The 14,291-nt window shown below is 38.8% G+C and overlaps 1 protein-coding gene across 21 annotated transcripts in view; it reads left to right on the top strand.

The window, feature by feature from the left end:
- Window positions 1-14,291, top strand: part of FARS2 (phenylalanyl-tRNA synthetase 2, mitochondrial) — a 230,754-nt gene that overhangs the window by 63,610 nt on the left and 152,853 nt on the right. For all 21 annotated transcript variants that reach the window (XR_010365111.1, XM_064425638.1, XM_064425620.1 and 18 more), the window contains 2 exons: window positions 1,303-1,462; window positions 8,772-8,903. Coding sequence is in view for 20 of the 21 variants with exons in the window: in XM_064425638.1 (XP_064281708.1) it covers window positions 1,303-1,462; window positions 8,772-8,903 (292 nt within the window). In the remaining variant the exon portion in view is untranslated. The remainder of the gene's footprint in view (window positions 1-1,302; window positions 1,463-8,771; window positions 8,904-14,291) is intronic.

The raw sequence follows: 14,291 nt of genomic DNA, 5'->3' as shown, positions 1-14,291 counted from the left end.
CATGGATGCCCACAGAAGTTGTTTTAAGGTTACACACTATTCGTGGCATCTCCTGAGTAAGTGCTATTTGTGTTGGGAGGCTTAATGGAGAGAAAATCTCAGTGCATGTTTTTTCCCTCTGTGTGTGCTTGATTGACTAGGGGAAGGTAGAGGAGGAGGGGTAGGAAAAAGCACTAGAAACACTTTCACAACTGGCTCTCCCTGCCCTCAAGATTTCACCCCAGATATGGGGGATTTGTACAGCTGTAAGGATTTCCAACAAAAGTACTCTTTAGATTGTAAAACCACCTGCTTGTTTCCCCAAGACACAGAGCCTCCAACAGTGTTGTTTAATGAATGTGTTTTATTGGTCTCTCTGAAAGGATATAGGTTTGCTGGTATGTATCTGGCTAGGATTACCTGGTCAGAAACATATGGGGATATGCAGAATACAGAAATCTTCAACTTGCAGCAGATGTGGTGGGGAGCAGTGTCCAAATGAAGAGCAAGTCTGCCACATCCAAAACCAGCTGTCCCTGTGCTTTGTAACTTATCTGGATACCCCCACCTGAGATCATGAATCCTTAAATGCCCCAAAGACAAAATTCTTGTTCACAAAAAGGATGCTGTGTGTGGAAATATACAGGAAAATGGTAGTCCTTAAATGAATATAAACTATATCCAGGATGAATCAACTGTAAGCAGCTTAAGTCTTGTTAAACTGCCTGGGTTTGTTTTGTTTTGTTTGTTTGTTGGTGAGTTTTTGTTTTGTTTTGTTTCTTTTTTTGGGGGGGGTTGGTTTTGTGTTTTTTGGTTTTTGTGGTTTTTTGTGTGGTTTTTTTTGTGTTTTTTTTTTTTGTGGTTTTTTTTTTTTTTGTTGTTTTGGTATTTCTTTGACATCATCCAAATACTAAAAGAGTTGAAGTGCTGATAAATGCCGTTGAGTTCCTTGTGTTTTGTAGTTTTTGGGGTGTTATTTGCATACACTGTGTAGAGTGCTTTGTTCTGCATGGTAACATTCAAAGTAACTGAATCAGAAAAGGAGACATGCTTATTTGTAAATTATTATTTTCCTATAGCTAATCATATTATTTAATGATAGAAATAAACCAGATTTAATTTTTTGAGCATTTTTGTTCTTACAGAGATTCATCTCTGCATTTAGTGAACAGAATTTGTATTAAGTCACAGTCTTTATGTTTGTTTTTCACAGTGCAGGCTTAGCAGGTAAGATGCCCACTTTAAATAGAGAATGAACTTTCATTGATTTTTGTTCTGGAGGTCACTGTTGCAAAAGGTGGTGTCTTTGTGTTTTTGTTCTAGTTGTTCTCCAGCATTAAAGATGGTGAAGGTTTACAGCTGTTTGAGCAAGGCCATCGCACTGCGCACAAGCAGGAGTGTCACACCATGGAGGCAGTGAGGCTGGTGGAGTTCAACCTGAAGCAAGTGCTCACGAAGCTCATGACTCACATCTTTGGTGATGGTAGGTTCTTGCACCTTTTCCCCTAGATTACTCATGCCTACAGACATTTAGGCTTTGGAGAAGCATTTTGCTGCATAACACAGAAGGGAAGCTTAGGGGTTGTGTTGGCAGCTGGTAATACAGAAAGAGCCAGATGGGTTTTTCCAAGAGGGCACACATTCCTCTCTGGGTTTTCCTAAATACTGGTGCACACAGCACTGTGTTGACTCAGCAGGTTTGTGTGAAAATGTTTAGGTGTGCAGCATGTCAGAGTAACTTGGTGGGCACGAATGCAGGTGGGGACATGTGGAGACACAGCTGCCAGCAGCGGTCTGGCAGAAGCTGTGTGCTAAAGGCCTGTCATTGTGGGTCCTGTGAGAAGAGGCAGCTCCAGCTCCAGCACAGAACTCTGCAGCACCCCCTTTGCTTCATCCTTGTGGGCCTCCTGTGTCCCTAGAGGGATGGGGCATGGGTGCAACGTCACATCTGGGGTGCACGGGGCAGCGTTCAGATCCCGCACCAGCAGCATGGGGATGGGCAGGAGTAGGGAAGGGGTGCCTGTGTCCATGTGCTGCATCCTTTGTGCAGATAAATTAAACCTTCCAGCTGAGAGCAAACTGCGTTTGCTAAGTTAATATCAAGCTGAACAGTAATTGTTTTTCGGTACTTACAGTGGAATGAGGAAGGGTAATGGGTGTGTATATGAATGAAGTATTCTCTCCTCAGAGATACCTGCTTTCAGTTTCAGGAATTGAATTTATAAATGGCCTGAGTCAAAATTGCTACATTAATGCTATTTCTTGGTCAGGAGGCTACTCTTCTGAGCTGATTTGTTTTTCTGTTGAGGAAATACTGGATGGTATTAGAATGCAATGAAGTATCTTGCCTACTTTCTAAGGTGTTTTAAGATGTTTACTGCGCTTAGAGCAGTAGTTCCAAGAGTGGATTGATAATGATACCACGTTCTATATATGACTGCTTGAATATATTTCTGAATTTTTCAAGTTGACTTATAGCACGCAAAACTTTTACCAGTTATTGTTCTATTCCACCTGAACAAAAATGTTGACATTCCTCAGCTCAAAGCTTCTTGTAGGTGTATTTTACTTAACAGTGACCTTTTTAAACATACAAAATTGGGATGAAAGTGGGTAACAGTAAGAATGATACATGTAGATCAACCTCAGATGCGGAGGATGTTTTCAGTGAGCAATTTCTCTGAATTATTAGTGGTATCTCAGACTGCAGTGGCATCCTTCTCTAACTGTTGACAGATACTGCACTTTAAGCCTCAGCATGTTAGCTATTACTAGTTCTTATACATTCCACCCAGTAGCTAAAAAGACATTAAAATATATTCATAAATTATTTAAAATGTACAAACTAAAGGTAGATGCCATCTTCTTACTGTTGGGGTTTTCTATTTCTATACCCCCAACATTTTTCCTGGAATACAAACACAATATATAGTTACTGCAATTAATTTAATATGGTTTTAAATTTAAATTTACATATGTATGTGTATATATGTGTATTTGCCCCATTCATGGAAATACAGGAATTAAAAGTATTCAAAGTTCATGTTAGGCACAAGGTATATGAGATTGGTGCACTGCAGCTGTCTTGGGGCACACATAAATAAATTTGTCTTTTGATAGCTGTCATCTTTTAACTAGCATTTTACTCTTTGCATGGTACTCTTAATCACTTTTTGTATCTTGACTCCTATAAATTTTGACTCAATATTTAAAATGTGTTTAATGTGTTGCTCTTGGAAAATTTCTGTTTTTCCTATATGTGGATATTTCATAAGGCACCATGTTCTCTTAAAAGCAAAAATTTACTTCCTTTATCCTTGGCATCAGTTGTATTCTGTACAACCTATGCTGTCAGCAGAATATTGTAGTGAAGTTGCACATCTTTTCTAGCAGGATAGCATGACCCCACTGCTGCAGTGAGTGACTGAAATGTTGCATTGTCATACATTCAACTGTTTTTTGCAGGCAGATTGTTTGGATTGTAGATTAAGCTTGCTGTACATGTTAGTTTTACATAAACTGGCTTGTACCTGAAGTCCCGGACTTGGAAGTTGTGCTTCTGCAGTGCTTCTCTGAGAATTTACTGGCTCAGGTTGATGGTAGACTGAGGATTTCTGCAGGATGTCTGCAGAAAGTCATATCACTGACTTGCCCCCTCTTTTTTTTCCCCTCTGCATTGTTCTAAGTTAGTTTTCATAATATTTAATGAGACAGTTGGGTTCTACCTGTTTCCTCCCACACTATTTGGACAATTCAGTATTGACAAAACAAAGTTGCTTAAAAATCACTGTGTTGTCCTAAGGAAAGTCAAAGACTTCATAGAGTCTGCACTTACCTTTATTACAAAAGTTTGTCTTTTTACGTGTTTCTGGTTTTGCAACAGTCAAAGGAATGACAGATATTAGAGGAGGGAGAAAGTTCTGGAGCATCCAATCAGTTGTCTTATAAACTTGGCAATATAAAGTAGTTATTTTTATGGCATTTGCTGGTGGTATGACATGCCTGATTTTGCATTCTACAAATAACTGTCTTTCAGTTTCTTCCATTTTTCTGTCAGGAAGATATTTTAGATAGTGCACCTAGACATCACTTTTCTTAGTTTTTCTCTGTTACTTCCATGAAGTGCACACTTAAAATCCACTAATTAAAGTTACACATCCATTTCCCCATACAGTTCTGCCAGTGTAGGTAGTCTGTTAGTTCTCATTTTAGTTACCTAGTAACAAGGCTGTCCAAGATTTCCTCGTAAAGTTAGCCAGTCTTTTTCAACTATGGTTCTTTTTCTAACACCTCTGTAGTTTGCAAAAAGCTTTCTGTGCCCTGAGAGGTTCAGAAGTAATCTTACTATAGCAAATAGAAAATAATGATTGTGTGCTGGTTCTGTGATTTGTTGCTTTACATGAAATGGCTCAAAATTCCCTGCTATGCCATATTTATCTACCCAGTTCCTGGGTACTGGTAAGGGAAGGCAGGAGAGTGAGTAATGCTGTCCTTTGATGGCTTTGCCACTGCTGGGTCTCACTGAACTGCCACTGGATATCTTTTAAATCAAACATGTTCTGCTCATTCTCCTTAATTCTGTTGTACTGATACCTCCTTTGAGTGCTTGGAGATCTATGAGTGTAATGAGTTAAAAAAATAAATTATAAAGGACATAATGGTCTGGCTAATAACTTCTGAAAAATGTGAGCTAATGCAGGTTTATATGGGCAGCTAGCTCCTGTCTGCTGCAAGTATGATGAATTATCTGAAACAATGAGGTGCAGAGTACTTACAAATTGACACACACCTCAAGAGGCCACAGTTCAATACTTTCTGTGCTTCCCAGCACCCTCCTTGCACCCCTCTCCTTTTTATTCCATAACCTTGTCTCTAAAAATAATCCTCACAGCAACAAAGAGAATTTCTGGTCAGTGAAGACCATCTGGGTCTCAGGCTTTGTTGCTTCTGTGCTGTAGTGTAGTAATAGGCTGCTTTAATGTGTTTGGTTTGTTCTTTTTTCTTTTCTTTCTTTTTCAGTGGCTTTGGTCAAGCCTTTTTCATTATGAGACTCAATTAGGCTAGCACTTGTTTAGTTTAATATCTAATAACACCATTACTTTTGAGTGCAGGCTATGGCCAATTCCTTACCTGGACTCAGTGTTCAGAAATAAGAGTAATTATTCACTATTTCCATACTGATCTCACATATAAGTTACTGTATTGGGTTTGCATGGCAAGGTTTTGGTAGCAGGGAGACTGCAGGGGTGGCTTCTGTGAGGAGCTGCCAGAGTTTGCTCCATGTCTGACAGAGCCAGTGCCAGCCAGCTCCAGGATGGACCCACTGCTGGCCAAAGCTGAGCCCATCAGTGATGGTAGTGGTGCCTCTGGGATAACACACTTTAAAAGGGAGGAAAAAAATCCTGCACAATTTGCAGCCAGGGAGAGGAATGAGAACGTGTGAGAAGCAGCCCTTCACATACCTCTGTTGAGACACAAGGTCAGTGGAGAAGGAGGGAGAAGAAGGAGAGGTGCTCCAGGTGCCTGAGCTGAGATTCCCCTGCAGCCCATGATGCAGACCATGGTGAAGCAGCTGTGCCCCTCCAGCCCAGGGGGGTAAAGAGGTCCATCTGCAGCCCATGGAGCACCCCATGCTGGAGCAGGTGGATTCCCAAAGAAGGTTGAAACCCTGCTGGAAACCTGTGTTGGAGCAGGCTTCTGGCAGGACCTGTGACACTGTGGAGAGAACCATGCTGGAGCAGGAGGTTCTTGAAGGACTGCATGCTGTGGAAGGGACTCCTGGTGGTGCAATTAGGAAGGACTGTCTTCAGTGGGTGTGACTCCACCCTGGAGCAGGGGAAGAGTGGAAGAGAAAATGAGTCATGAGCTGGCCACAGCCCCCATTCCCCATCCCCACTGCTAGTGAGGAGGAGTTAGAGTTTTTGGGAGTGGAGTTGAGCCTGGAAGAAGGGAGGGATGGGGGAAGTTGTTTTCAAGATTTAGTTTTTATTTCCCATTATCCTGCTCTGATTTGATTTGTAATAAATTGAATGACTTTCCCCAAGTCAACTCTATTTTGCCCATGACTGTAATTGCTGAGTGATCTTTTCCTGCCCTTATCTCGACCCATGAGCCTTTCATTAAATTTTCTACCCATAGTCCAGTTGAGGTGGGGAGTGGTAGAGCAGTTTTGCTGGGAGCGTGGTATTGTGTCTGATAACAAATAATTTCTTTGAACTGGAAAAGTTATGGAGTTTGTGTCTAGTAGTCAGGCCTTGATTAGATTCAGCAGTGTGCTCTTGTAAGTGCCTGTTTTAAGAGAGATATGTGTCTCTTGGCCTCCTAAAATTCCTAGAAAAGATCAATTTTGCCAGTATTTCATAGGCTGTATGTGAAGAAATACACTAGGTCAAATCAGGAAAATTTTATAGTACTATAGGAAGCCTAATCATCATAATCCTTTAAAGTCCTTAGTGGTTTAATTTGCTGAGTGTAAGCGATGCCCTTTACTCCTTGGGAATATACTGAGCACAAGACAATATTTTGTATCTAAATAATAAATGTACCCATTTATTCCGTGACACTCTATAGAAATGCAGTTAATGTTGCCAAAGGCTGAGCACCCACTGCTTTTCAGTGAAGTCTTCTAGAGCCAAAAGTCTGAAAGAACACTTGAATATAAACTATCTACTAGGTAGAGGTATTCCCAAATGGCCTGGATACTGTATGAATAAAATTATTGTGGTATGTGGGATTAACTATTAATTTAGAGAACAAAATGAAGGTGATAGTTGTTTCTTCATTGTGAATTTGTTTTGGTTTATTCAGAATGTTGTTTGCTTATTTGCATTTAAACCAGAAGCCTCTTAATTATACTCATCTTAAGTACTAATATGCATTAAAATTCAAAAATAAAAAGAGCTTTAAATTCTTTTTTACCTTTTAAAATTTATTTTAATTAAGAACAAATAGCTGAGAAATCCTTTTATTTGCAGAGCTTCATTTTTTAAGTAATCAGGATTAATAAGAAACCATTATCTGAATGTTGTTATTGAACCCAAAGTAGTTGAATATTCAATGCAGTTGCTGCAGTTGCAAATTTTGCAAGCTAAATTAGAATATTTTATATGTGCACAGCCCAAGGATTAAAAATGCCAAGATCAGGAAATTAAAAAAAAATGTTTTCTGAGCACTATATTATTGTATGCACGACTCTTTTCATCTATGTATTTTTTTGTCATGCAGACAAAAAGGAGCAATCAAGTGATTGCTGTCACACTACAATTGTGACATGAATGAAACTATTGTAAATACTTCTAGTTTTCTGAGTTCTGTCTGTACAATTATAAAAAACGTTTTCCGTTACTCATATACTTTCCTGAGATTGGTTTTTAAGAAAGCAGAGAAAATCTAGAAATGCCAGTCTGTTTGATTTGAAACTTGCCCTGCCATTTGAAATTTCATAGCATCTAGAAAAGTTCCCTGTGACTGTTAGGAGGTATTTTATGTTTTGGCCACGCATGTACATCTTTGTTGTGAATTATTGTTTCAGTTTCTGTAGCTGCATTTCATGTTTCAGAGGTAATCAATGAAGATGTAATTCTTGAGGTTACTTTAAATATTTTCATTTGAAAAACATTTAGTATGAATCATGCAATTTAATGTTTTACATTCCTCTTATGAAACAATCCCAAAAAAACTTGAAGATCAAACCAGGAATGTTAACAGTTGCTGTCATACGCACTACCTTTGCCTTTCAAAAATAAAGTTCAGCTCCTTATTTTTGAAGCTGGACCTGCCTGGTTCTTAATGATCCTAACTCTGATTAGCATTTGGCTTAATTGAAAAGAAGATGTATTTGGGGTTAAGGCATTAGCTTAGCTTACAGAATTTGCATTTCAGTTCTCTATCAAGTTTTTATGGTTCATGTTTCTGAGACTTCTTTCCTGACACCTAATGGTTAGAAAAAACATTTTAGTGAAACAAAGCGTCTGTAAATCATTAGAAGAACTAGTACTCATCAAATATAATGAGCACTTCGACAACAACTCTGCTTTTGGCAGCACTGAAGACCTTGGGAAGGAAGACCTTGTCCTCTTCTGGCTGCGCTGCTCTGAGATGCCAGGACTTTCCTTGCTCTGTGCAGTGCTGTCTGCAGAGGTGCTGAGCTGAGGAGGATGGTGGGGAATTACCAAGTGGGGATTTTCCCTTACACTTATCTACCAGGTCCAGAATGCTCTGTGCATGTGTTGCATACCTTAATAATGTGCAACTCTGAAAATATATTTCTATTTGTGTATATTAATATCTGTTTTTAACTTTCATTTTTAAACATATACAGATAGAATAGCTCTGTGTTTTAATTAAGTTTTGATGAGAAAAAATTACTTGCCTAGACAATCCATAAAATATTAAGTAAAAATTAAAGACTTAGCTAGCTTTTCCTGTGAGAAGCAGTTAGTCATTTCCTGGTGCAAAGAATAACAAAATTACTGACTTTCCCATTATCTTGGCTCATTTTTGTTCGATGCCAGGTGGTTACTACTTTGACAAATTATTGATTTGGTTTCAAAGGGTGCTTGAATTGCACAAAGCATATTTCATATTAGAAAAGACATGGTCATTTTTTTCCACAGGTTTTAAGATTTATTGCCTTGCACAAGTGTTGTAAATTAGTTTGTTTGCTATTTATTTTCTCTGGATTGCTGTAATTCATGTCATTAGTTGAAGGGTAAATTTTACAGATGGTTGGAGGGATGGCCTTTTAAGCATACACCCTTTCATATTTATTTATTTTTTAAACACTGCTACAGGACTGCAAGTCAGATGGGTAGATTGCTACTTCCCATTTACTCACCCTTCCTTTGAGATGGAGATCAACTTCCAAGGAGAATGGATGGAGGTCCTGGGCTGCGGGGTCATGGAGCAGCAGCTTGTTAACTCAGGTACCGAAACTCCTTTACTTCATTGACATCTCTGTTAGCAAGCACTTCCAGCACAATCAGCTTCACAGCCTGGAATGCCCCTTCTACCCCGGTGAGCACAGACATGTCCGCATGGCAGCCGCCGCAAATACTCCTCAGGTGGAGTGCAGCCCTCGCATGCTGTGGTCTGAGGGTAGCGACTGAGCGAATGACCTGAAGCCTGCAAACAGAAGGCTTGCCTTTTATTGTGTGCAGTAAGGAGACAGAGGGATGCCAGCTTTAAAAGAAAACCTACAAGAGTGTGCAGGGTTTTTTTTTCTTTCCCAAGAGATGCCAAGTGCGTTCTTAGTTACGACTTAAAAGAATCGCAAATAACATGCCTTAATATTTGGAATATCAAAATGCTCCTCTGTGTCTAAAGCATAGAAAGAGGAATGTGATATCTTTCATATTGCTGTTTGCACGCTGGGTAAATGGTGGGTAGCTTTTTTCTTTTGTTTTTATTGCTTTTCTCCTCAGGATGGTCATTTATGAGGTTGTAAATTGCATTAAAAGCAACATAATTTATTTTAATTGAAATTATTACAGAGCAATTTCACCTGCCCATTTTGCTTTCTAAAACTGACACATAAGTATTAAAATACACCAATTTCTCCTTTCCTTCTTTTTCTAATTATTTTTTTATTTGGAGAATTTTGCATGCTTGCTCGTACTGAAGATAGGCAATTCTTAGGAAGCACAGGACGGTGTACATGCACTCAGTGTTGTTCAGTGTCTTCCAGTACTATTTATTAGGTATGTGAGCCTTTTGGAATATGATCTCTGTAATTCCAGCAAGTGGGCTTTCAGATAGCCAACATAACACTCAGTTGATTTTTTTCCCACTGGTTTGCTAAGTTGTTTTTGTATTTTCATGTGCTCTAAATTCTTCCTATTGAAGACCAAGTACAATAACTATGAATTACTTAATTTTGGCATCATTTACTTGGCACAGCTTGTTTTCCTCAAAGTTTGCTTGCATTTTAATGTGATCATTTTCCTTTTAGAAAGATATCCTCTTCCAGAGTTTCCCCACAATGAATTAATGATTTATGCTAATGTTCTCTCAGGTTATTATCTTCATAGTGTGGTAAATACAATACAGCTTCTAATCAGTCTCGGAAGCGAAAGACTGCTGTGTAATATTGTTTCCATTAGATGTAACACACCAACATCCAGGCTTTCTGCTTCAAAAGCTTTTATGTTGCTCAGCTCTTATGATTAGGATGCTCTAATGGGTGTGAAAAGAGCCAAACTGTGTCCCTAAACAATTACTGTATACATTTGTGTGTGTGTGAATGGATGTACATGTAACACCAGAGGTTTCTGCAGCACTTTTTTTTTTTTTTTTTTTTTTTGCAGCGTTCTCATGCGTGGGCTTCCATAGCACTTTCTCACCCTTGAAATGTCACATTTTTTAAATGTTAGACCAGATCAGGATTTTCCAAGGGAGAACAGCCAGTCTCATTCTTAGTCATTCATTGGGTAATGGATCCAGTCTTCTGGACCATTCAGATTTTCCATGTTAGCAGCAAGCAAGGTTTCTGTTGTCTTGGTGTGTAGATGAGTAAGTATAATTTAGTAAAGGCTGCCAGTACCATCTTCATTAAAGCAAATTTTGCTGTTGATTATTTTTTAAGATCTTTTTGCATTCGGGAAAGTCTCCTACAACAAAAAAAAAACTAGACTATGGTGTTTTTTACTATTTTCTAACAGTTATAGTATTTCTAACAGTGATATTATTTTAAAAGAAAAACAGAAATCCTATTACAGTGTTTTTATGTAATCATTAAAAAAATGTGCAGTACTCCAAAGATGCACTGAATTGTAAGGGATGATGTTACATGTTCCCTTAAATGTGATGGTAATTATCTTCCTGGTTTTGTGTGCTTTCTTTTTCATCTTTATCCCATAACATAATTTTAATAGGAGTGCTGTGTATGAATTTCAATATAAATAAAAGGGGTTTTGTTCTGGTTAATCCTGGAAAAAATACAGAAACTTTGCAGTATATTAGAAAGTACTCCCAGTTTTAGGTCCATGATGAGTATACAAGGAAATTCTGTGGTTCAGTAGAGCTAATTTCAATTAACAACACCCAAGGTATGTATTTCTGTACTTCAGGAGTTAGTTATCTAAACTTTGTGAAGCTGGCGTTCATTGGTAGGTGCCCAAGTTTCAAGTCTTCATGAAGTTCTACAATTCAAACCTTTGAATACAGGACATTGCTTGCTCAGAGGCTGTGATCACTTAGTGTTGCTTAGTAACTGTGAAATTGGAAGCAGTTAGGGTGTGATCCTTTGCTGATGGAAATCAATGGCAATGTTCTCAGTGCTCAGTGTTGCAGAATATGTTAGCTGAGGATGGAAGCAAGTAAATTGAACTAAAGTTTACATCAAAACCATAAGACTATAAGCCAAATAATTTAAAAATAAAACCAAACCCAAACACTCTCCCCCCCCATCCCAAAACAAACCCAAACCCACAAACAAACAACAAAAATATGAGAATCCCATATTTTTTTTGATAAGACTTCTTGTGATGTTTTTAACTCCTGAGGTATACAATAAAATAATGTAAGGGTGGCACACCAGATCCAACCTCAAGTCCAAGGCGTTGCTGTGTCATGATGATGTATCACTTCCCAAGCAGTGCCTACAGGTGAGTAGAACAGCATGGTTATACTGATCCTTCCCTGATACGTTCCTGCAGCTGTGTCTTTCCTGAGCTGAAAGTGGTATGTTTGCTTTCCATGGTCATTGTGGAATTTTCTTCCATTCATTTGTTGAAGTGTTTGAGTCCCAGTAAACTTTTACTCTCTGCAATGTCTTAATTTGCCTAACTTGCATGAGGAATCACTTCTTTCTCACTCTGACCAACAACTTAGAGATACAGTTAGAGCTCTTCTGTCATGCTCAACTCAGAAGAGTTAGTAAGTCTCTCTTTTTCCTTGTTTAAGCCCCTCAATATTTGTTTCAATTTCAGTTGTAGGTATTGTCACTGATGTCTTTCCAAGCCAAAGAGTGGTGGTCAGACAGTCCCTTCTACATGGGAGCCTATCCATATGTTGAGTCATGACTGCTCCTGCCTGCGTCTTCTCCAGGCTTCTTTTTTTCCTTTTCTTGTAATTTTTAATATTAATTTTGTTGTGTTGACCTTTAATTATAGTATCAGAGTAACCCCAATGCGGGAATAACGTACATTGACTCCAATGGTTGCAGAAGGCTGATCAAATGCTTTACTAAGCTATATCACAGTACATACTATATTATACTATACTAATGCTAAACTATACTAAAGAAAAATCCCTTACATATAGTCACAACACAGCTTTGACCCAATTGGTCAATCAATCCAAACATCACCAGTGTCCAATTAACAAATCCCTTTTGGGTAAACAATCTCCATAACACATTCCACATGTGCCAAACAACAGATGTAGAAAGTAGAGATAAGAATTGTTTTTCTTCTTCTCTGAGCTTTCTCACTGCCTTTCTCAGGAAAAATCCTGGGGAAGTTGTGTCTGCTGCTCTCTGTGAAGAGAGCTGTGGCCACATTAAATGAGCCTTGAGTTGAAAAAAAAAGGGGAGGTTTTGGGATGATGACTGCTGCAGATGATGGCTTTTGATTGCTAGAGGATGTTGAAGCATCTTGGCACACAGCCAGACACTCAGCTTGGGGGGAACTCTGTTTAAGGTGTCATTTCCTGAAATGAATGAAGGCTGCTGTATTTAGGGTACCAGTAAGAGGAATTGATAGAACTTTCCCACTGTATGCAGATTTTTCTACCTTTCACATCAGAAATTAACAATGATATTTACAGTCTCACAAATGGGTTTTTTTACAGTCTCAAATTTTTAAAAAAATTTTATTTTTTATTGTCAGCTTAAAAGGAGTAGGGAATGTTGTAGGGGTTTGGAAGAGGAAATGTCAGCTGAATTTATAGCAAAGGTAGTTGTCCTAGTTTCTTGTTAATTTTGTGAGTATTTCTAATAGCGGAAAATTTGCTAACCCTGTCTCAACATTTTCATGAATACTGTTGAACGTGACAAAAGGAGATTGTCGTGAGTTCTACAAATCATTGCTTTTGTTTTAAAAGGTGGAGGGTTGTTCTCTGTGAAACCTGATTCTTGAAGTGCAAGTCTTTGCCATTTGGAATCCCTTTTACATATTAGTGGCAGGACTTATTCCCAAAATTCAAATAGTACTCGGCCCAGGGCTGCCACCTTCAGCCAAATACAAGTCTTAACATGTAGAACTTGTTTGGCTTCAGTGCTGCAGTAAATAAATATTTCTCTTTCTTTACTCATTTATTGAAATTCAGCGAAATTGCGATTTGAGTGGAAGTAACAAATTTAAAGTTCTTAACTAGTATGCTCCTTTTTGGTTTTGGCAATAGAATTATCAGTCTGGGCAGTTCTTAGTGGGCAGCAGGTTAACAGAAGAATTATGTCAATGTTGCCTTGCAGGCACAGGACTTAAAAAATATTTTTTGAATATGTTCTTAAATGAAATATTAGTTATGGGTGAGTTAGGTTCATATATCAAGCAGCAGGAGGTATTTTGGACTAGGGGAAATCTAATTTCTTTCATCTATCGGGTTTTTTGGTTTTTTTCTGCTCAGCTCCTGCCTGGTAAATTACATTAAAATGTTTGAGCAGATGGTGCATGTTTGGTTCAGTCGTGTGCCGGCCCATGTTCTGTCTCTGCTAACAGCTCTCTGTGGAGACCTTGAAATACTTAATGCTGTATGTGTTTGGATGTAGTGTAGAAGGGTAAATATAATGCATTTAAAATACATGCCTGAAACCCTTCAAGGTGAAATTAAAATTATAGTGGTATTGGTGTGTTGAGCATTTGAGGCCTCCCAAGAACATGAGGTAGAACTGTTGGATGGACTGGTTCTTCCCACAGGAGCACCCAAAGTGATTTAAATCTGCTGTATAAGCTTCACAGCTCCACATCCCAAATCCTTGGGGTCAATTTAGGTCACTGTCTGTCTCCTGTACAACCACACTACTGTAGTATCTTGCCTCTCCCAGCCGTTCCTGTGCTTCCTCCCCTGAGACCACGCTGAGATAGCGGTGTCATCGTGCCTCGCTTGTGGGCTGGAACTGAAGTGCACTGGAGGCTGACATGCATGCACAGTGCAGGCAAAGAGTGCAGCTGTCTTGGTTAAAGGGAGCTTTTCTACTGTCCTTTTAAACTCAATAGAAAAAGTCTTCCAGTCGGATAGACGCCTCCTTCAGAATGTGTGGAGCTTTTTGGATCGATCTTCTGGGCAGCCTCTTCTATGTCTGACTGCAGGGGCAGCAGAGTTTCCCAATTTAGGCAGGTACCTGAAGGTAAAGTTAGTATTTCATGAAGATA

The sequence above is a fragment of the Passer domesticus genome, chromosome 1 (assembly GCF_036417665.1).
Source record: "Passer domesticus isolate bPasDom1 chromosome 1, bPasDom1.hap1, whole genome shotgun sequence".
Lineage (NCBI taxonomy): Eukaryota > Metazoa > Chordata > Aves > Passeriformes > Passeridae > Passer > Passer domesticus.
The sequence above is the reverse complement of the archived record's forward strand: the minus strand, read 5'-3'. Positions and strand labels throughout refer to the sequence as shown.